Below are 21,188 nucleotides of genomic sequence, written 5' to 3'. Positions count from 1 at the left end.
TTTATGGCTTAGCACTGCGAAAGCCATAAACGCAGAAGTCAGGAATACTCGGGAAACCGCAATTGCCACCTTAGGTGGCATGCCCGTGGCGGCAAACTGGTTTTCCGCCTGTCAGGCAGCTGGTGAGCCTGCTGCTCGGAAGCGAGTTTTGGGGATACGATCCTCGAAAAAATGCTTGCATAACGCGCGAGGCGCACGCAAGCACATTACGCAAAACACACAACAAACGCGAGGTGGTCTTGAGCTCATGACAAAGAGAAAGAGCTGGAAGAAAGAAGAAAAAAAAAACGCTAAATGAATGGATAACTGAAACAAAGATGGCGCACTTAGAAGGAACAGGTGCAATTTATTGTATAGGTGGATACACAGCCTAGTTATTCGGATTCGTGAAGGCAGACGATATCTCGATGAGCAAGTCGATGAGGTTCTGTTTTGGCCCGTCATAAGGCGGTAGTTTCGGCAGGGCCTGGCAGTGAGTGGAACCCCGGGTGTACCGTCCGCACACGAGACCCAACATTTGTCCGTATATGCGATCCATGACGTTAGTCAGGTATTCTTTGGCCTTCGAGCCCGGTTCACAAGCATCCACGGAGAGCTCCATGCAGTCCAGGAAGTCATGATACGTACTGTAGAAAAAAAAAAACAGATGAAAACATCTGGTCCATTTCGCAATATTGATAGCGCTTGTATTCCCAAGGCAATTAGATTATCTGTCAACAAAGAACTGCGCATTTTAAATGATTTATTATTGAGGGATTTCTCACCTAAAATTTTAGGAAGGCAGATGGAGAATTTTTTCACGAACATGACATTTAATGTAGGTTCACGAACGCTGTCCAAATGTTTCCGCCAAAGCTGCGGCATACGGCGTGATAATTTTCATGTTTTCCAGAATTTTTTCAAAAAATTGACTTTGGCCGATAGCATATTTCTTCTCCTTGAGAAGGATTATTCAGAGGGACGGACATAACTAGCACGAGAAATTGAAATGCATATTCAACTATTTACCAAGAATTAAGTAATGAACTTCTTCATTCATTACTTTGCGAGACGTACGTATTGCAATTAATGAATTCTAGCCGGTGCAATTGCCAGGCCTAATCTCTTGGAATGAGTTTCCAGAACGACGCCAGTTTGTAGGTATGCCCCATAAAACTCGCCGCGAAAATGCGCTTCAGTAAAACATGAAGACCTCTGTTAGCCGCTGAAAGCTGTAAATAGAGCAATAAAGTTTTTCCTTCCTTCCTTCCTTCCGCTGTCGTTCCACTAACCATTTTACCAAAGCGCTCCTCTATGCATTGCAGCACAAAATTAACTTGAACGTCCCTGTATTTTGTCCCCCACTCAGCGAAACAGTATGTCGAAACTGACGTCATCCTAGAGAATAATTTCAAGTGGATACGTCTTGCAAACTCCCCGGCTAAAATTTGGAAATTGGCATATGTGCCATGATGTAATTCATTAATTAGTCGAATGGTGAATTTGTTAATTAGCTGAATAAATGTTTCGCTTTCTAGTGCAAGTAATGCCCGCCTCTTCGAAAAAATCCAGCTCAAGCAGAAGAATTGTGCTCTATGCCACTGGCGATTTAAAAAAAAAAATTCCAGGAAACTTGAAAATGATTACCCCGTATACTATTTATGTAGTTTCTCAGAATGGAGCCCAAGAATGTTTCTGACCACCGTCTCGAGTTCTCTACTACAAAACTGTTTACTCTGGTCTTTATCATGGTTTTAAAGCCTGTTGCTCTACGCAGGCAAAAGAAAAATAAGTGGTCTATGCTGTAAAATCAGGGCTGTGATACTTCAAAGTTTACACGTAAAGGCCACCTGAGTGGTTGTACGCACTGTAAACGTAAGCCAATTTTTTTTCTGTGTGTGCTTCTCTTATCCACGGGGTGACGTTCCACGCTCCGCCGAGGATTGAGGTGGTCGTCTGCTATCGTCTGGTGCCATGTACATTGCCGAAATCTTATCGGCTGGTCTCGACCATATTAAGTTTACTCAAATATTCGTGCAATTTAAAAATGTAATAAACAGTTTGAACGGTTTAGCCGAGGCCGAAGTTGTCCACGTTCCGTACAACACTGTAGGTTTCCGGTATGCGTACGCAGTGCGTGAACCTTGCACGAAACTTCGCTGCTGATAAATTTTGCCCTCTGTTGAATGCACCCGAACAATGTAAAAGCAAACTGAACCATGCAATGTAAGAAGAATGGCAAAAGGTATTTGTAACGTTTGAAGCACTACGGTCATCACATGCTGTAGCACGCAGTCAGGTCAGGACACGTGCACTGGTGATGGCCCTGCTGAAATTGGTCCCGTGATGCCTGCAGCCACGCAGCTTTCCAATGCGTCATAATCGATACGTAATTAAGGTAAAGGCTCAAATAGGACAGACTGGTGGGGTAGTCGGTGTGACATTACAAAGTAGCGCAGAAGCACATGGCTTGTGTCCTGTAGCGCTGTGTCCCGTCTATTTCTTTCGTCTATGGGCTTCTGCGCTACTGTGTGAATACGGCGAGCCTTTCGCGAGCATCATTGCCTCTAGAGTGAGGCCCTTAAAAGCGGCGATCCCCAGGACCAACCAACGGCTGTCCAAAAGGGCCGCGAACGGGCGAAGGACCATGGTCTTCCGGCTCCAACGTGCGAGCGGCCCGCAATTACGACTTAGTAGTTCCTTAGGGCCTTAATAAAGTTTGTTGACTGATGAACGAGAGGGGGGGGGGGCAGTAATAAGGAACCTACACCTGTCAATTTGGTGTGAACCGTCTCCACAAACACCAGAGCTCTCGTTGCTTTCTTTTTGTTTCTTTTTTCTTATGATGTTGGAAAACAACAGCAATGCTGCTAATATGGAGAAACGCGGATCAATGAAATGTGCAATGGCATGACTAGCTTTTGCACGCAGGCCCCCTTATGCAATCCCGAGAACACTCAGCGTGGGACCAATGTACTCAGAATCTCTCATGAGCCGACCATTATTGGACCGCTGAATTTATACATCTTGATTTTGAGCATTTCTGTCAAGGTGTGTCTTACAGCAGACTCATTACTTCAGCTGCAGAGATAAGGGTGCCTGTGAAGACCACCTGGGGTTCTTTTCCGTGCACCTAGATCTAAGCACATGGATGTTTTCGCATTTCGCCCCCATCGAAATGCGGCCGCCGTGGCCGGGATCCGATCCCGCAACTTCGTGCTTAGCAGCACGCCACTAAGCAACCAGCCTGTGAAGACGAAAGCGCACCCGCCGTGGTTGCTCAGTGGCTATGGTGTTAGGCTGCTGAGCACGAGGTCGCGGGATCGAATCCCGGCCACGGCGGCCGCATTTCGATGGGGGCGAAATGCGAAAACACCCGTGTGCTTAGATTTAGGTGCACGTTAAAGAACCCCAGGTGGTCAAAATTTCCGGAGTCCCCCACTACGGCGTGCCTCATAATCAGAAAGTGGTTTTGGCACGTAAAACCCCATATATTATTATTAAGACGAAAGAGCGTGCTATTTGCACGACGCTGCTTGACAAACGAATGCTTGGAATTACGGTGTATTTCTGCGGTAGCTGCAGTACCACCTGTAGCTCCAAAAAGAATTCCTCTCCATTATGTGGATGTATTTAAATCGGCCACAATACGTGAACCTTGTTTATTTTTGAGTCTAAGACCTTCCATCTGAGCACCTTGAGATTCGGAAGTTGACCTTCTTATGCAAAAGTCGGCAGACAACGAAAGGAGCAACGTTCGATGATAAAATAAGCCGCATCGAATGATAGAATATCCGGAACCTGGGCGTGAAGAACTTCAGCCCAGGTACGTTTTACGGAACCACAAATATTAACATTTTCAGCTTGACGGTGGAGGATAATACTTTAAGTTCTAGAAGACGGCAGATTCAACGCTCTAGTTGCAACCTACGTTAGGCGAAGCTTTGTGAAAGCATTTCAGTAAATGCAATGTAAAGAGATACATGATGCCTGCAATCTTATTTTATTTCCGACAACGTGCAAGGGACTTTCGCGGTCTTCTCCCACCGCAGAATAAATCTTTGCGTTAAAACAGACGGAATCCACCGAGAACGTCGGCATTGCTTATATTACGTAACGAATAATTTCTGAAGTTCAGCGGCTTCCCATCCCGGTTTTTCCCGAGAACACTCTGAACACTGCATAAATAGTGACGTTCTTGAGGCGATGCTCACGTAGACTAATGGAAGGCCTTCCCCCTCGAATGTTTCGATCTCGCTATTTCATGGAAATGCTTGCTCTGAAAAAAGCCGTCTCAATTAATGATAGCTTTAGATTTCTGATGTATGCTATGGTGGGAATTGCAATATCTCAGGTGGTCTGGTAAAAAAAGAGAAATGCTTTTACCAAAAGAAGTGTGGTATGCAATGCATCGCGCAACTAGATTACACACTTGTAAAAGTAATTGATTGCATTGCTTATTACTGAAACAACAAAGAAACTAATGCAAGTGTGTTACAGTAAACATAAACATTATGTCTGGAGGGCCTTGGGATGGAGGACTTCGAGGTGCCTGTATTTATCTATGAACTTGCTAGAGCTCATATCCTCGTTTATGCAATCGTAGGCGCATGTAGTCCTGGGAGTCATACGGCGTCGCAAATAGTAGGCTTTACCAAGCTCTGTCTAGCCCTGGTATCCGATTTTTCACTTCTAGCACCGAATGTCACTTGCCCGAGGTCCTATTTCAGTAATGAATGATTTCGTCGCAGTTTGGCAAAGCAGCTAAGCATAAAAGAGGCCAAACTTAATCTGCAGAGCCGTTTCATGGCAGGTAGAATGAACCCCCCTCCCTGCAATGCAAATGTATATGTTGCCAACTCACATATCGGGCGATTCTAAGTTATGATGGCACTCCAGTGTTTCTCGGATGAGTCGTTCGCCTACTTTAGGGCATTCTTGGTACCGAGACAGAACGGCATTGTAGTAGAGAGCGAACAGAGGCACCTTGTCTCTAACGCTCAGTGGAGTACGATGAGTGGTGGATAGTAGACGCACATCGCAATGCAGACAGTGACAACTGGAAGAGCGCTGAGTGTGGCGAGTCAGAGAGTTTAGAGACCACAGTGATAACGCGTAACTGTCCCATTTTGCGACCGAATATGTCATCACCGTTGGCTGTTGCCTACAGCATCAGTTTGTAAACTATGAAAAGAAATGCGGATGTATCTTGGTATTTTTTACAGTAACTTTGCTTCGGACCTCCCGATGCATATACATGTAGTAAGCGAAATAAGATGAACTGAGCTACGGCGCGCTTTGATTCGCCATGGGTGACTATAGGTGCATGTCATTCTAAAGAAAGCCATGCAACCCAGCTTCAGCAGTTCAGCATACGTAGGGTGGCAGAGCAATGACGCAATTCTTGTATCAGTTTCAATGAAGGCTACAGAGCGGTTGTCGCATTACACTACAATGTCGCATTTAGCAGTCCACCTCGAATTGAAGAATAAGCCGCAGTGCGTGACCTACCAGCAGGTGTAGTGGACGGTCCTTCCTGGCGGAGCTCCAAGGCTGTCACCCAAACCATCACGAAGGACTCCGAAGCACTGGTTCAACTTGATCCCGGCTGCGTTCATGCACTTGATGCTGTTCTTGTACACTGCGCATGCCCAAAGTAGCGTGTATGAAAGTGAACGATATAGGGCGCCAGCAATGCTGATTATGTCCAGACGCACGATCGCATCATCGCATCACATCTGCAACCCATATCCATGTGTCTTGCGAGACTGTTGGTACACCAGAAAGCGCTGCTAAGCACAAGGTCCTGGGATCAGATCCTGGCCATGGCTGCTGCCTTTATAACTAGCCAAAATAGAAAAACGCCTGCGCAAGGGGTTCACGCTAAACAATCTTAGGTTGTTCAAATTATTCCGCAGTCCCTAACTACGGCGTGCCTCCTTGTCAGATCGTGTTTATGGCACGTAAAGTACCAGAATTAAATTCTTTTATAATATAGCAAAAAAGGAAAAAAAGAAGTAGCTACATTAGGTTGTGTATATAAGAAACAATGCTCAGCTAGTTGAGCTGAAATAGTGACCACAGGGCTCACGCAGTGAAACACGCTACAAGAAAGTTACGAGGTGGCTTTCATGCATTTCGTAATTGCCCAAATTATAATGCCCAGCTTATCGTTATTATGGTGAGTATGGGTAGGTGAGTGAACTGATATTGATTTCATGCGTTAAATATTTTGGCATAAACCAATGGAAACATGACCAACGCACTAGGCACGCAATAACAAGCTCTTTAGCGATAACTGAGCCATCGTATTTTACCTAATGCGCATTTAAATTGGCACCTTTCGAAAGGAGCAATTGGGGTAAATGAGTGAAGTCATAGTCATTGAAGAAAACTACTGCGAGGTTAATGCTTTTTTTAATATATTCATTTCTCACCGAAATGTGCTAAATATACAATGCCATTTCCATTTTCCCAAAGTGTGTCATGGGGGAATTCTGTAGTAATTATAATTTGAACTCTAATTTCTTTGACAACACATTTCAAGGAAGAACGTACTAAATATTGTGCTAGTTTGAGTAATTCCTGGTCAAAAGACGGGAAATATTTACTGCCGACCTTTCACTTTGCGATAGTATCGTATGCTCTATAAGAGCAAGCGATTATAGAGCAACTTCGCCAGTAGCTAACTGTACCTTGCGTGCAATTTGTCCTGCTGGTAATTTACTATTCCTTGAGTAATGCACTTGTAGAAGGGGAACTTCGCTACATTCCACCGGAGCTTTCAAATGTCTGCTTGAAGTAGGCTAGTAGAGTGACTGCAGTATTCAGTAAAAAGTAAAAAAAGGTGCCTCCTTTTGTTCTGCCTCTGCTTCCAGCTACGTTTAGGCAAGGAAGTCTGCAGTAAACTCACTTCGAAATAAATTGCATCCACAGACTGTCAGAACGCACCGCTAAAGAAGTATTGTGTCTAGCTCCACGGCCAAGAGAACAGCATTATTACGGGTAATAAATCAGGTTCGCATCAGTGCCCTGTGCTTGTTCCGCGCTTTCATTCGGATCATTGAGCATGTTCGTTTTATCACAACGTGTACTTCGCTTCGTATGCCGAGAAGGTTAGCCTGTGCAAGTGTCATTGTTAGAAAAATTCTGACGGTGCACTGTGTGGCGTTTTATATCAAAGTGGACACCCCGCCTCCGGACCATGCCATCGAGCTCTGGCGAGCACTGCTGTTGTTCTTCCAGGACTCGGCGGCACCACCGGTCGGCGATCGGCTCCACGACAGCCACACGAGTCATGCGGCCCCCACTTAGCTGCCTCCGGGAGGTTCGTTAATACAACGGAGGCAGCCTCACCCTTCCCTTTTGCCATAATACCCCTCCCCTTCCACCACAGCGCCTTCGGCGCATTCTAATGAGGAATAAATGTGGTTTTCATTCATTCATTCATTCATTCATTCAGTGGAACATTGACATTGTTTATGACTACGTGGCACCTTCCCAGACTATGTGACAGTGTCCACACAGACAATCCTACATTATTCATTCTTTGCTTTCTTTCGTTTGCTTTCTTTTCTCCTTTCTTTCAATTTTTCATACACCTTTTCTCCTTCCCCAGTAGAGGGTATCGAAACGAAGATATCCTCTGGTTGCCCTCCCTATCTTGCATTTGCTTTTATCTCTGACACTCTCGGTGCGTGTGTGTGCGTGCGTGTGTGCGTGCGTGTGTGCGTGCGTGTGTGCGTGTGTGCGTGCGTGTGCGTGCGTGTGCGTGCGTGTGCATGTGTGTATGTGTGTGTGTTCATGCGCGCGCACGCGCTAGTGTCTCCTTGGTCCATTGTAACAGCGGGGTGGAGTGAACTTACTTTCGTGTTCGTCAGTGCCTTTGGTGCAAGCTGCTTCAAAGTCATCGCCCGCCGCTTCCATACCAACCAATGCCACGACGCGTGGAAGTCCGCTTTCCAGGCACCTTTCCGAGAAATCGAATGTGCAGGCAACCTGCTTGCGGAACAACCTGCATAGAAGGTAGTCGGCGTAGTTGTAAATTTAAAAAGATAGTTGCTACAGTCGGCAATATATTGAGGTGCAGTATATTAATGGAATTATGAGTGAATTTCTTGAACACGTGAAAGAGTGCGTTTATCAAGGCCAGGTAACCCAGGGGACACGAATCATATGAAAATAAGGGTCGGAGCGCAAACACCAGGCGCTTTGAAGTAGGCTATCGTTTTTTTCTTTCTTGAAAACTGTATCATAAGAACATTGTAGCAGTACTAAACAGTGATGAAATTTAGATGGTAAAACAATGGCACTTGAAAAGAACCTATGGACCGCGCACCGAGTGATCGAACAGAACGTCATGGGCGTGGCATTAAGAGACAGAAAGGAGGAATCAAGGATTAGAGAACAAACGCTGGATAATGATAAGATGAGATTAGGAAGTTTAGCAGGCGTATTCTAGATAGCCGGTGCTCCTAATAACGTGACAGAACGAATTCCAAAATGAAGGAAACGCATGTGACGTAATATATCCGGCAGAGGCCTTCATCCTGCGCTGGACGATGGCAACGACGATGATGATGAGAATTAGATTTAAGGGAACCGAGTGTAACGCATCAACGTGACTTAACGAGTTTGTACATTTTGTATAGTACAATGTAATGTAATGACCTGTAAACACAGCAGGCGATGTAAGACATACATTTAAGTGACTACATTCCATTCAGTCACAGCATGCATTATTATTGCCATTACCATTCTGAGCAAATAAAAAAAAACATGTTTCCTACAAGGGTGTCACTATATATTGGCCAATTATATTGCGAGTTGCTGCTAGAAAACCCCCCAGGCCCATCTCATTCACTTTGAAAAGACACCGCGTATTCCCTGCACTTACCTCACGGGACTGCCATTCTCAATTGGTCATTACGGCGGCGATAGTTTTGTTATCGCACCCACCTATATATTAAATGAGTACTAACACAACGTTTTAGACTTTTTATTTATTGCTTCAAATGAAGGTTCTGGATCTCGAAACCTTAAATGATGAGGGCCAATTCTGAGTTCCCAGGTAATAGATATGCGTGCTCTCGGAAAATGTCCCCTGCTTATACTACGGAGCGCAAGAAAGGCAATGAACAAGTGTACGTTTCAAATGTGGAACCTTTGGTTTACAGTCTCGGTTCAGTGAAACCTTCATAACAGAGTAGATCGAGGATAATACTGGTGCATCACGTTGCCTGCGTAGAATACAGAAGCAAGGACACTGTACATGTAGTATTCGTCGCGAAGGGCATTGCATCACAATTTTAACCCTATTGGCGACGAGGCCATACGGAGTCGCCATCTGTCGGAAGCGCCTAGCTTGCGTCGTCGTTGTCGTCGTCCTCATAATCATCTCCATAATCATCATCATCATAATCATCATCATCGTCGTCAGCCTATTTTATGTCCACTGCAGGACGAAGGCCTCTCCCTGCGATCTCCAATTACCCCTGTCCTGCGCCAACCGATTCCAACTAGCACCTACAAATTTCCTAACTTCGTCGCACCACCTAGCTTGCGTAGTAAGAGGGATAACACGACCCGCTCCTCATAGGTTTGGCTGTCGGCGCTCAATAAAAACAACACACGGGAACCCTTCTGTACATTTCTGCAAGTACTCTCGCAATGACAGAAGTTTTAACTAATAAATTAATAACTTGCTCAAACAGAAAGCGCAGAATGGTTTACAGAGGCTATCTCTTTACCGGATACGCACAGTGAACGCCCACTGCGCGCGATCACCGCGATGGAGTCCCCGAACCAGCGTCTTGCGCAAAAGGTAGGCACTCGCTGAGAGCAAACTATGAGAACTATGTTCTTGCAGTGGACTGTCAGTGTAACACATTGAAACATAAAAGAATGAAGCTTCAATGCAGTGATCGCACGGTTCCGCAGCGTCCGACTGCGCGTCTGCATGCATGTCCGCGCGCAGCGTTTCGCTCTCGCTGGGAGCACGTTTTCACACTGTGCCATGAACTTTAGGCCGGGGCACATGAGCATTTGACCGTACGCAAGCAACCATTGTTCTGTTGAAGCTATCAGAGCAGCCGAAGAATAATTTTGGTATAAATGGGACTTGGGCGCCTACAGCGACTTTTTACATGCCGTCAGGACGATTCAATCTTTTTTTAGTAAATTATTGGACGTTTGAATATTATTCTTTCTACAGTCGCATTGCACTATATGTTGTCGGTCTTCTCAGCGAGCAATTTACCAGTTTTTTTTTTTCTTAAAGAAGTAAATTCATTGTTTGGTGCCAACAGAAACATGAGCATATGCCAAGCCCTTTTTTACGTGCTTCTTACCATTCCGTTTTCATTCCAGTGAACTTGGTGGTGTCTAGCATCAACAAGTTCGAAGACTAGAGCTTCATGACATTAGCTGGGTAGCGTGCGCGGGCAAGCGTCTCAGTGCACGCTTTCTGCTACTCACTGAACATCGCAGCCCCGACGCCGTATCAGAAATCTTCCTCACATAAGTGACTGCTGCACATCCGAGTTGTAGCCGATAGCTGCTTGTCGGTTCTGACCGTCGTATTCAGAAATGCATCTTAACTTGAAGCTCATGCTTGACTTGATATAAATGACGCCTTGTGCGAACGCGCCCAAGTCGCTCATTGCGTTTCTTTTGGTGTGCTCACGACAGGCGTCATTTAAATCAAGCATGAGCTTCAATTTAAGATGCATTTCTCAATACGGGGATAAGTTTCGCAATCCAAGCTTCACGCAGCTTCTTGTCCTGTGGGTAAGTGTGAAGGTTGACACCAGGCTCCGTTGCGTACGCCCGGTACCGCGGCGCCGAGCAGTCTACCATGTTGGACGGCTTCAAAGGCAGCCACTATATATAATATAATGTTTTCAAGTGTTGTCAAGCAGGCGCCCTAAACGGGAAAACCTCCCCACTTATCAGAACCGCAGCGCATGTGGGACTTTTAAACTTTCGTTGTGAGCTTGCTTCGGCGCTTCCTTAGCCGCCGACGCGGCCGCCGTGTCCACGTTATCACTCATACCACGTCAAGCCAACGGAACCGGCAGTTTTCCAGTGGTGGAGTTCACCCCAAATACCTGTAATCTTGGAGAGTTTCGTCCGTTAGAAACAAAGAAAAATGTTTTTCGCTCATATAGGCGCACGTTGAGAATATAGACAGCTCATGCTGCGATAAAATTGTTCCTAGAATACGGATACATTTACTCGGCTGTATTTCATTTCACAAAATGTGAAACGTTTGTGAGAATGCACTCAGAAGCAATTCCTCGATGAGGACAAACACATTCGATTCTCGGGAATATTATACGACTCAGGTGCGTTTTCATCGCGCTCGAAGTTTTGCTATAGACTCGATAACCTTGGCCAGGCCCACGCAGCGGCATTTACTTAAGAGCGCTGCCCTCGTGAAAGAATTCGGGCGGAAGGTCGCTTCGGCGCTCCCTGAATGGTTTGTTTGCATTGGCCTTCCGTGCTGTTTCTTTTCTTGCTTGCGGCGCTAGCGCTTTATTTTAAACAGCAGCACGCGGTCTGCTTGCGAAATGGCAATGCGTAGACTCGAATGCGCTTTCCCGAAACTGTCCGACGCCGAACACCTTTTTCAGGACAGCAAAATCGAGGCAAACGTCTTCTGCGACACTCGTTTACAGCGTACAATAAAATATGGACAAAGACGCGATAACATTCGTCAGTTGGGCTTCGTACATCAGGAACCCAATATAGAGCATATATTCTTGAGCTATACGATGGCAATTCAGTGCAATGCAGAAGTCACAGTAGTTGCAGATGTGTGAAACGAAGATGAGTACTGCTTGTTCTTCCAATGCGAAGCATGATAATAACATTCCTCATTTGTTAAGCGTTATTATTGGTTTGGAACACGCGTATACAAAAAATTACTTCTTTTAGTAGTCTTCTCCAGCAGAAACATGCACGCGATATTTCCTTTCTTTTGTGGTCAATTACAAAGGCGTTGTGCACAACAACTACATGCCTCACTACGACCAAGCACTTGAACAAAGCAGCTGCATTATCGGAATTTTTGCTGCGAGCTTTTAAAACTAAGAGCTTTCTTCGAAACATCCTACCAATTTTCTTGTATGTAACCGTATTTTGGGCCAATCCAGAAAGCAGTGCCGTGTAACCAACGTCTCACATAACGCGAGCTGTCATGATGGAAAAATGCTAGAAACTAGCACGAAACGCGCGCGCCAGACGTTTTAAAGAGCTACTGTGGCAGCATAGAAGCATGCCTGAAATTGTAACCTCATGGTTAGACTTGTTAGCTGATGTGATGGAAACACAGAGGTTCGATCCCACCATTCTTCACGCATTTCTTTACAGCACTGCAGACAAACTTTACTCAGTATAGAGATATTTAACAGGAAGCTCGAGGTATGTATAGTGAGTGCATCACAGTGTGCACAGAAACGCAAGTTTGAAGAAATATGAAATATAAAATGGTCCCTTCATTAAAGCAAATTGCTTTCTGGAAGCGTTTGGCTATTCGCTTACATTGAAAATCATCGTCGATGGTTTAAATCTGCCCAATTTATTGACTTGTTACAAAGGTAAAAAAAAAGCAAATATTGAAAAACAATCATAATTATGGCCTTGCTTTTATTCCCAAATTTAAGAAACGTAGCTAGGAGAAAAATACGTTATTTTGTTCGGAGGACCGTTAAACACTTGTATATCTTTCCCCAATCGCTCGGAAAAGTAGAAATTACGGACCAGTTCGGCGTATCATGTTGTCAAGTATGTTATGGCAGTGGACGACACACCAATACGGTGTACCAGGCTTATGGGATGACGAGGTCGCATTTTGCAACGGGAAAATGCATGACGCAACCACTAGTATCGTGCGCGCCAACGAAGATGGGAGCTCCGGCCAGATGGGACGTGATTAAGCTCGAATATCTCTGGAAGGAAAGCAATCGGCGGAGGTGTCGCGAGAATCAAGCTTCGCTTGCCTAGTCTATAATAAATGGAGCATGATTTTAGAGCGAAGCTGTATATAGCTAGCTGATTCTTCCGTCCGTTCATCCGTGTGTCGCCTGTAAGCCGAAAATTCCTCCGGCGCAATCCCATGCGCATGCGCGAAAGAAAAAGAGAGAGGCGCGTGATTGGCTGCACCAGTAGTGACGTCGTCCATTTCCGTCGCAACTGACCGCCCGCGCAGCAGTTTCTCTCCGGCTCCGAGATGGGTAGGCCACATGTCATACGTACTCCTGAGGAGCAGGCAGCTTTCGATCAGCAACGCCGCGAGCAAAACCGGGACCGAGCTTGTCTTCGCCGTGCCGATGCTGCAGCCCGGGCACAATAACAGTCTCGTACAGCCGAGCGCAAGCAGCAACTGCGTAACGAGGATCCGGCAGCCTACGAAGCCCTCGTTTAATGAAACGTTGGGATTAACCAAGTGATAAACACCGGGATTTCGCGTTTCAGCTTCGCTGGTTAGCCATCTGTACACAGTGCTTGGGCGGTGATTTTTTTAAATATTCTACTTTACTACACTTCATCCTGTGCATCTTTGAAATTTCACTTTCTTGTGTACCACTCGCCGCTGTAGCTTAGGTGCTACGGCGTTGCACTGCTAACCTCAAGGTAATGAGTTGAATACCGGCATATAGGGAGCTGCATTTTCATGGGGGTTGAAATGCAAAGACACCCATGCCCTTAGATTTAGGTGCACGTCAAGAAACAACAGGTGGTAAAAATTATTGCGGAGTCCACCACTACAGCGTGCGTCATGATCAGGTCGTGGTTTTGGCACGCACACTCCAAAATTTCATTAACTTTATTTTCCTACGTACGTTCCCCTTCCCATAGAATCAGGTAGGTAATCAACCTCCTTTCTTTTCATCCTTTTTCTTCGTCGCTCTACTCTTGTTATTTGAGCATTTTTAGCGGATTCACAAGAATATTTAGCGCACACTATCAGGTTCTTGACATTTTTTAAACGGAATATGAAAGAATGTTCACCTTACCGCTAAATGACATTCACCTGAAGAAAGCCAAGTGCGTTCTTTAAACTCCCGGTCATCTCCAGTTACATTGCGCAGTACGGAGACGTTCAGCTGCTGTAGGACGGGACCTACAATACTTGCTTAGTTTCGTTTTCTCTGAGGAACGCACGCATTTTCCTTGTCCGGACACGTATGCTACAGCAGTGCATATACGGACACGTAAAAATGCTATAGACTAGCAGACACAACACGCCGTCTTGTTTTAAAGAAATTGTTTGCAAACAAACATGCGGTCACCCAACCTGTAAAGTGGGGCTGCAGCTGACGCTAGTCGATCTTTAAAGACATGCCAGCGTTGCGCGAATAGCTACGATTTTGAATACAAGTGAAATAGTTCCTACTTGTTTAGTGCAACTCTGTCGGGACCTCCCGATATTGTTATTATCTCTCTCTTTCTCTCTGCCAAGGCACCTTTATTAACTTTCTAGTTAGTGCAGTCAGTAAGAATGTCAGCTAACACTAGTTTAATAACCATAACTCAGATGAATTAGCAGTCATAAAGCTTTCTGCCAAGTTTTGATTGTAGACTTCTACATTACAGTGGAAAGCAATAAAGTCCATTTCTTTGCCCTGCTGCACTCTCCAACAACTCAGTTTTTCCCCATTTTCTTTCACATTAGAATAACAACCACGGGAAACAAAAAGAAAGTCGCAACTGTTTAACTGCCCCTACGTCTTTAAAGCTAATGCTTCCTTGCTAAGACACTACTAGTGCGTCCCCAGTTTAAGTATGCAGGCGCTAAGTGTGATTCTACTCAGGAAATTATTGCATTAGAACTTGTTGAAAATAATTCAGTTCATTTCATCTATATATAGTAGAATTGTAAGTTTATCTGCTATGAAAACTTACCTGGTGTTTGCGCCGCTGTTATATCGTTGTAAAACCTCGCGTTTAACTTTTTCCAGAGGCTCTACCATCATTCGGCTCTATGGGACAGACTAATTCCTTAACCACGGTACACATCACCTTAAATTAACCAGTGACACAACCTCGGTGTTCAATCATGTCACTGTAATTTTTTCCCATTTTTTTGGCTCACTCATCCCATGAATTGAACGACCTTCCCGTAGAACTGGTATCTATAAGTGATAACCAAAGATTTCGAACCACTTTAGATAACTTTGTATATTCAGATGTGTTTATTTTTATTTTTTTTATATAACCGACTGTTCGTGTGTATATGTCACGTATTTTTATCACCACTTACTTAGTATATTGCGAAGCACCTGCTAAAATTGTACAATCGGAAGCCTTTCCAGCTTATTCTTATACCTCACTGTATTCTCGTCCAGGTATCTTTGTTTCTTTGCTGCAACCACTCCCCTCTGTAATGCCCTTGGTTGTGAGTGTATAACAAACAAGTAAATAAATAAAGAGATAAATAAATAAATAGGAAAGAAAAGCACCGCGACGTCTAAATTGCGTGGTGCTGTAAGGCCCTATAAACCTGTAAACATGTTGAAACAGACAGTGGGGAATCAAAAGAGAAACGAACAAAACATAATGATTGCCTTTAGGTAATTCGCACCGCACTCGAAAAACACTCACTCGCAGATGGCCTCAAACTCGGGCTCGTCGGGCTCTGGCAGCCGCGTGCTGTTGCTGTACACCAGGTAGTCCTCACCGCAGGCGCGAAGCTGCGCTTTATCGCAGCCAGGTTTCAGCTGGCAATGACAGACGCCTGGGTGCAACGGGAGAGCAGAAAGCGCACGTGTGAGTTCCATAATATTGTTACGTTGCAGAAGTCACATATAAAGATGTATTTACAATATCTACACGAGAAACAATGACAGATAAACAAGATGACTGTAGAGGGCGATTCCACCTCTATACGTCAAATCGTCTGCTTCTGACTGGTGCCACTCTTGGTGGCGCCGTAACAATATGTTGCACTGATGCCGTTACTATAGGTAGTGTGTTTCCCCATCTGACAGGATCGGAGCTTTGGATAGTGCGGATAGTTAGGTCCTAGAATGCAAATTAAAATCGCTATCTATGACATTCATTCTATCAAACGGAGCTCTCGAAAACTTGGCGCAACAAACGCTTTCCTAACTTCTTTTTGTTACGGTCATTCGAGCTGGTCACTAAGTATTTGGATGCAAAAACTCTGGCCTCTAGATTCAAAACTGAACTACTCCCAGACGATTGCACGCATTCGCGGGATTGCTTATTAAGTGATAGTTTTGCAAGGGTCAGGGACTCGTTGGATGATGGTGGCGGTAAATAGCTATTTGTTCCCGAAATAAAGAAAGAACAATGCGAGCATCCTCCGCCATAACAATATCATTAGGAAACCTTAAATGCATTACCAAATAAAAATGGCATGTAAGCAACAACGCAAAGTAAACAGCTGTATAATAATTAAACCAGCTTGATATAATATAGCCTTGTTTCTAAACGTGGTCTCTCTTATACAGGTTTCACATTCTCAAATTTTACAGGCAATTAACGGCTTCGTTATGCCTTACATAACCGCAATAACCACCCGAATTTGCATGTTTTGAGCAGTTTCCTTTAGGTCAAAATTCGAGAGCAAGTGGAGTAAAATTTGCAGGAGCGAGGTATAGCTGCCGCGCTGGGTGTCATCTTAAGCCATGTAACAGCTCACGTCTGGTGCTGATAGGAAGTGTATATTGTCACTGTAAACTTTAATGACATCGTTCGCTCCTTCGAGCTTGACAAACAATAACCAAAATATTGTAGCGTTCGCAGTTGTTACTGTTACTTAGGATAAATCGCAGTGGCTATCTAAACTGTGTTTTTACTAAAACCTGCCAATAGGGTAATTATTAAATTAGTTACATATTAATGTTACCATGTTTATATTGGACCAGTGGAAATGCGCAGGTAGTCAAACGACGTTACTCCTTCACTCAGAATACGACAATACCGCAAGAAGTTTGTGAATAAGCTGTTTTACGTAATATGACGTCACGCTTACTGCAACAAGAATGGTGAGTGTAGATAACAGCCAGTTTCAAACTAGACGCTTGTCACTTATAGAATTATGCAAGCGCATAGCTGCGCTTGCATGAGCTAAGCCTTGCCTGCTGAACAGCGTAACGTTCTCTTCACTGAGTATGCCCCTTACATTCAATATGGTTGCTGTGCCTTTTGTATTTTTCGCAAGCGTACGTCATCTGATTCATCATCATTATCAACGACCATTTTTTATTTCTACTGCAGGACGAAGGCCTCTCCCAGTGGTCTCCACTTATCACTGTCTTGCCCTAGCTGATTCCCGCTTGCGTCTGCGAATTTCCTAATATCATCACCCAACAAAATTTTCTGCCGTCCTCAACTAGCGTCTTCTCCCTTGGCCCCCATTCTGTACCGCCAATAGTCCACTCGTTAGCTGCCCTATGCTCTACATGCCTGGCCCACTTCAATTTTGTTTGCCTAATGTCAACTAAAATATCGGCTAACCCCGTTTGCTCTGTGATCCACAGCGCTCTCTTCACGTCTCTTAATGTTACGCCAACATTTTTCGTTCCATCGCTCGCTGCGCAGTCCTCAACTTGTTCTCGAGTTTGCTAACCTGTAAGTTTCTGACCCATATGTTAGCACCGTTAGGATGCAATGATTGTACACATTTCTATTCAACGTCAGTGGTAAGCTCCAAGTCAAGATTATATAATGCCTGCCGTATGCACTCCATCACGGTTTTTATTCTTCTATGAAGTTCCTTCTTATGCTCAGGGTCCCCTGTGAGTAAGTGACTTAGATAAACGCACTCCTGCAGGGACTCTGGAGGCTAACTGACGATCATGAATTCTTGTTTCCTTGCCAGGGTATAAAACATTACTTGCGTCTTCCGCATAATAATATTCAGCCATACTCTTATGCTTTCTCGGTTATAGTCGTCAATCATTTGTTGCAATTCATCCCCAGTGTTCCTGAGCAAGGCAATGCAATCTGCAAACCCAAGGTTGTAATATATTCGCCGTTGATACCCACTCCTAATCCTAAGCCTTCGCAGTCTAGTTGCTTGACATACTTCTTCTAAGCCTGCAGTGAATAGCATTGGATAGATTGCGTCTCCGTGTCTGACCCCTTTCTTTATAAGTATTTTTCCACTTGTGAAGAATTAAGGTAGCTGTGGAGTCTGAATATATTTCGAAACGTATTCACTTATTTCTCCTGTAATCATTGATTGCGCAATGCCTTCATGGCTGCTGGCTTCTCAATTGAATCAAATGCCTTTTCATAATCCATGCAAGTCATATAAAGAGGTTGATTGTGCTCCTCAGCTTTCTCAATGTGATTATTATAAGGTATATGTAACGTTTGTGTAAGCTAAGAAATAGCGTTAGTAAGCACGGCGGCAGCTGTGGTTGTTGATTGAGAGCGAAATATCACCTTGACTACGGTGTGGCTATCGGTGATCGCCGATAAATCGTGAATTACGATTTCCGTTCCTGTCAGCTCACCTGTGGCCGAATTCACAAAGCTATTCGTTTGCAAGTCACATTTGCCATTAACCAGTCGGCACGTCTGACGCCAGACATTCTTTTTTTTTAAATACGAGCGCGGGGTCCGTACTCAGAAAAAAATTACGCTGGAATTGCTCTTAAGAAAAAAATTCATGCGAATCGGTTGCTGGACATATCTTTAGTAAAGACGGCAGGTAACTAGCACTTACGAAGGAAGATCTTTTGCCAAATCGGTCCCTGAATGAACTTAGGAGCTGGTAGCCCACCAAGTTTCCGATATTATTCGATGAGTCTGATGTGCGCTTAAGCCTCACGAGACAAGTCGACATAAAACCAGCCTGTTGGGTGTTGATTGAATGCCTTGGGCAGGACAGGTTTAAGACGGCACGCTTTGATCGAGGCATGTCCTTTGGCGTTTTCTTTACATTCGCATTTCCGTACATGAAGCTGAGCTAAGCGTGGACAGCTGAGCTAGTTGGTTGTGAACATAACTATGAAACATCGTTTTATCGCAGAAAAAACCAAAACAAGGACGAGCAGAGAGGGACAACAAGGACGATGGACTTCAAGTGAAGTCAGGCTTTCGTGTCCCTCTCTCTGTTCGTTCTTTTTTTTTATGCGCTCGAACGATGTTCTATAATGCCACAAAGCTAAGCTACGCTTGCGTTTAGCGAACCTAAGGCCAAATGGCTATTATAAGAGTAACTGAATAGAATTCTGGGGTTTTACGTACCAAACCCACGATCTGATGAGGCATGCCATATAGTGGGGGAGTTAGGAAGAATTTTGACCACCAGTGGATCTTTAACGCCCAATGCGCGGCACATGGGCGTTTTTGTATTTCGCCGCCATCTAAATGCGCCCGCTGGGATTTGATCCTGCGACCTCATGCTCAGCAGCGCAACAGCATAGCCACTATGCCACCGCGGCAGGTATTCCAAAAGTGCTTATTGCTAGAGGCTTGAACGAGTGTTCTATACAACAGCAAGTAAAATAAGTGACAACAGCTCGAAAAGTTACGGCGACTCCTAGAGCGAACAGCGACATTTTATAGTAAGGAACTTTTTGTTTGCTTGCCATTGCTCGAGTTCAGTTTTGCATCCCCATAGGAGAGAACCTCAGTTGTTCGCCAACGAAGAAGGTGAATTACCATATCGAAATACACGACACAACCGAACGGAATACGATGAGATGTAAAATAAATACAAGGCACACGAGAATTTGGCAAAAGACCCGCGTAATAGCGAGCACTTATCCTATGACGTCCCATTTTTGTTTTTCTTTTTCATTATTCAGATATTGTAGCCAAAAGGGAAAGTCGAGAAATACTATACTCAAACGTGTGAGAAGTGACCTGTGGTGTGAGATCGTATACAAAACAAGAGTATTAACGCCAGAGGCTGTCGCTAAACGGAAGTGTAGGGGTGTAGTCTGTAACGATTCTTTCTATTTCAATTCCTTTATATTTTTCTTTTTCTATTGCTGCGCAACAAATGCCTTCGGTGGGGCCGGAATCGGCCAGTAGCCGTCACGGATCCTAAAGAATGAATAGACTCGGAGAAGATAATAATTTGAAAATACGTACCTTACTGAAACTATTATGTGACGATTTCTTTCGCGCCATTCTATGCCTTTCTTATGATCCACCTCTACCGACCGGCCGATCATGGTGAGCACGCACACAGACGAAGCACCGAAAGCAACAGAATAGGAATAAAATCGCTGCTTTATTCCAGCCATGGTCAATTTGTTTCTTTTTCTTATGTGGTAAAAAGAGAAAGCAAATAATGGAAGGCCCACCCGAAATATTCAGAGAACTCGTAGGGAATTTGACGCAGTGGAGATTTTGCGGGTGGTCAGGAGCCTGCATGGGAAGCGCCTGTCTACGTACAGTTTTATCACTGTTCTGTGGCATCATGCCTGCAGCTGATTGCATCGCAGCTCATTTATAGAATTACTAAAAAAAACCTGTATTAATAATTGTATACACTACGAAAAAAGAAAAGACAGTTCGAAATATTGAAGAAACCCGAAAGGGAACGAGTCAAGAAGAAAAGGTGGCATTGCTTACCCATGTAAGACGCTACGAAGAAAAATGCTGTCGCTTTCCACATTTTCGACCGAGTGCTGCTGCCGAGCCGAAAGCGGGTGGTGTTGTGTTACACGAAGACGCTCTCCCAGCACTTCGGGGCTGCGAAGCTTCTATCGGCCCTAAATGTTTCGAAGTGTGGCCGAGCCCTTCGGGTGGCGGCCCTTTAAGGCGTGGCGCGCTCTAGAGCGCGACACCGGACGAGAGTTCAACAACATCCCCAGTTACGTTTTCCCCCGACCCCTTGAACGCTGGACGCAATCACGTTCCATATGCAGTAAGCATCAGTGTGGAAAGTCGCGCTTGTTGATGACTCATGGCTGTATACGTACCGCGTGAGGAAAACAAGGTGGACAAAAATATGGGCGCGCATGACTTGCAACAAATTTTATTCAGAAAACAGCGCGTCGCATACGTACAGGGTTTCCCAACTGTCATGTACGCATATTTAAAAATATGCAAATGCCACTTCGCTGGATAAAACCAAGGTAATGTTTGTCGTCACTTGCAGACGCTCAGATTATGTGTTTACATTCGGCGTAATTGGTCTAAAGTGGTCGTAGCAGGAGACTTTAACATTGACGTGGGTTCCGACAGTGCTAGGAAAACGATATTTCGAAGAATGT

General features: G+C 44.7%; 1 protein-coding gene across 1 annotated transcript; it reads right to left on the bottom strand.

The window, feature by feature from the left end:
* Positions 1-326: 326 nt before the first annotated feature.
* On the bottom strand, positions 327-20,685 carry LOC142570009 (uncharacterized). Its single transcript, XM_075678637.1, has 5 exons — positions 20,545-20,685; positions 15,586-15,718; positions 7,845-7,993; positions 5,491-5,620; positions 327-626 (listed from the first exon to the last, which is right to left on the bottom strand). The coding sequence occupies exons 1-5, from the start codon at positions 20,585-20,587 to the stop codon at positions 371-373; spliced, it is 711 nt and encodes a 236-aa protein (XP_075534752.1). The 5' UTR covers positions 20,588-20,685; the 3' UTR covers positions 327-370.
* Between the last annotated feature and the right edge of the window lie 503 nt (positions 20,686-21,188).

The sequence above is a fragment of the Dermacentor variabilis genome, chromosome 1, assembly GCF_050947875.1.
Source record: "Dermacentor variabilis isolate Ectoservices chromosome 1, ASM5094787v1, whole genome shotgun sequence".
NCBI classification, from domain to species: Eukaryota; Metazoa; Arthropoda; class Arachnida; order Ixodida; family Ixodidae; genus Dermacentor; species Dermacentor variabilis.
Note: the sequence above shows the minus strand (reverse complement) of the source record. Positions and strands in the feature narration are given on the sequence as shown.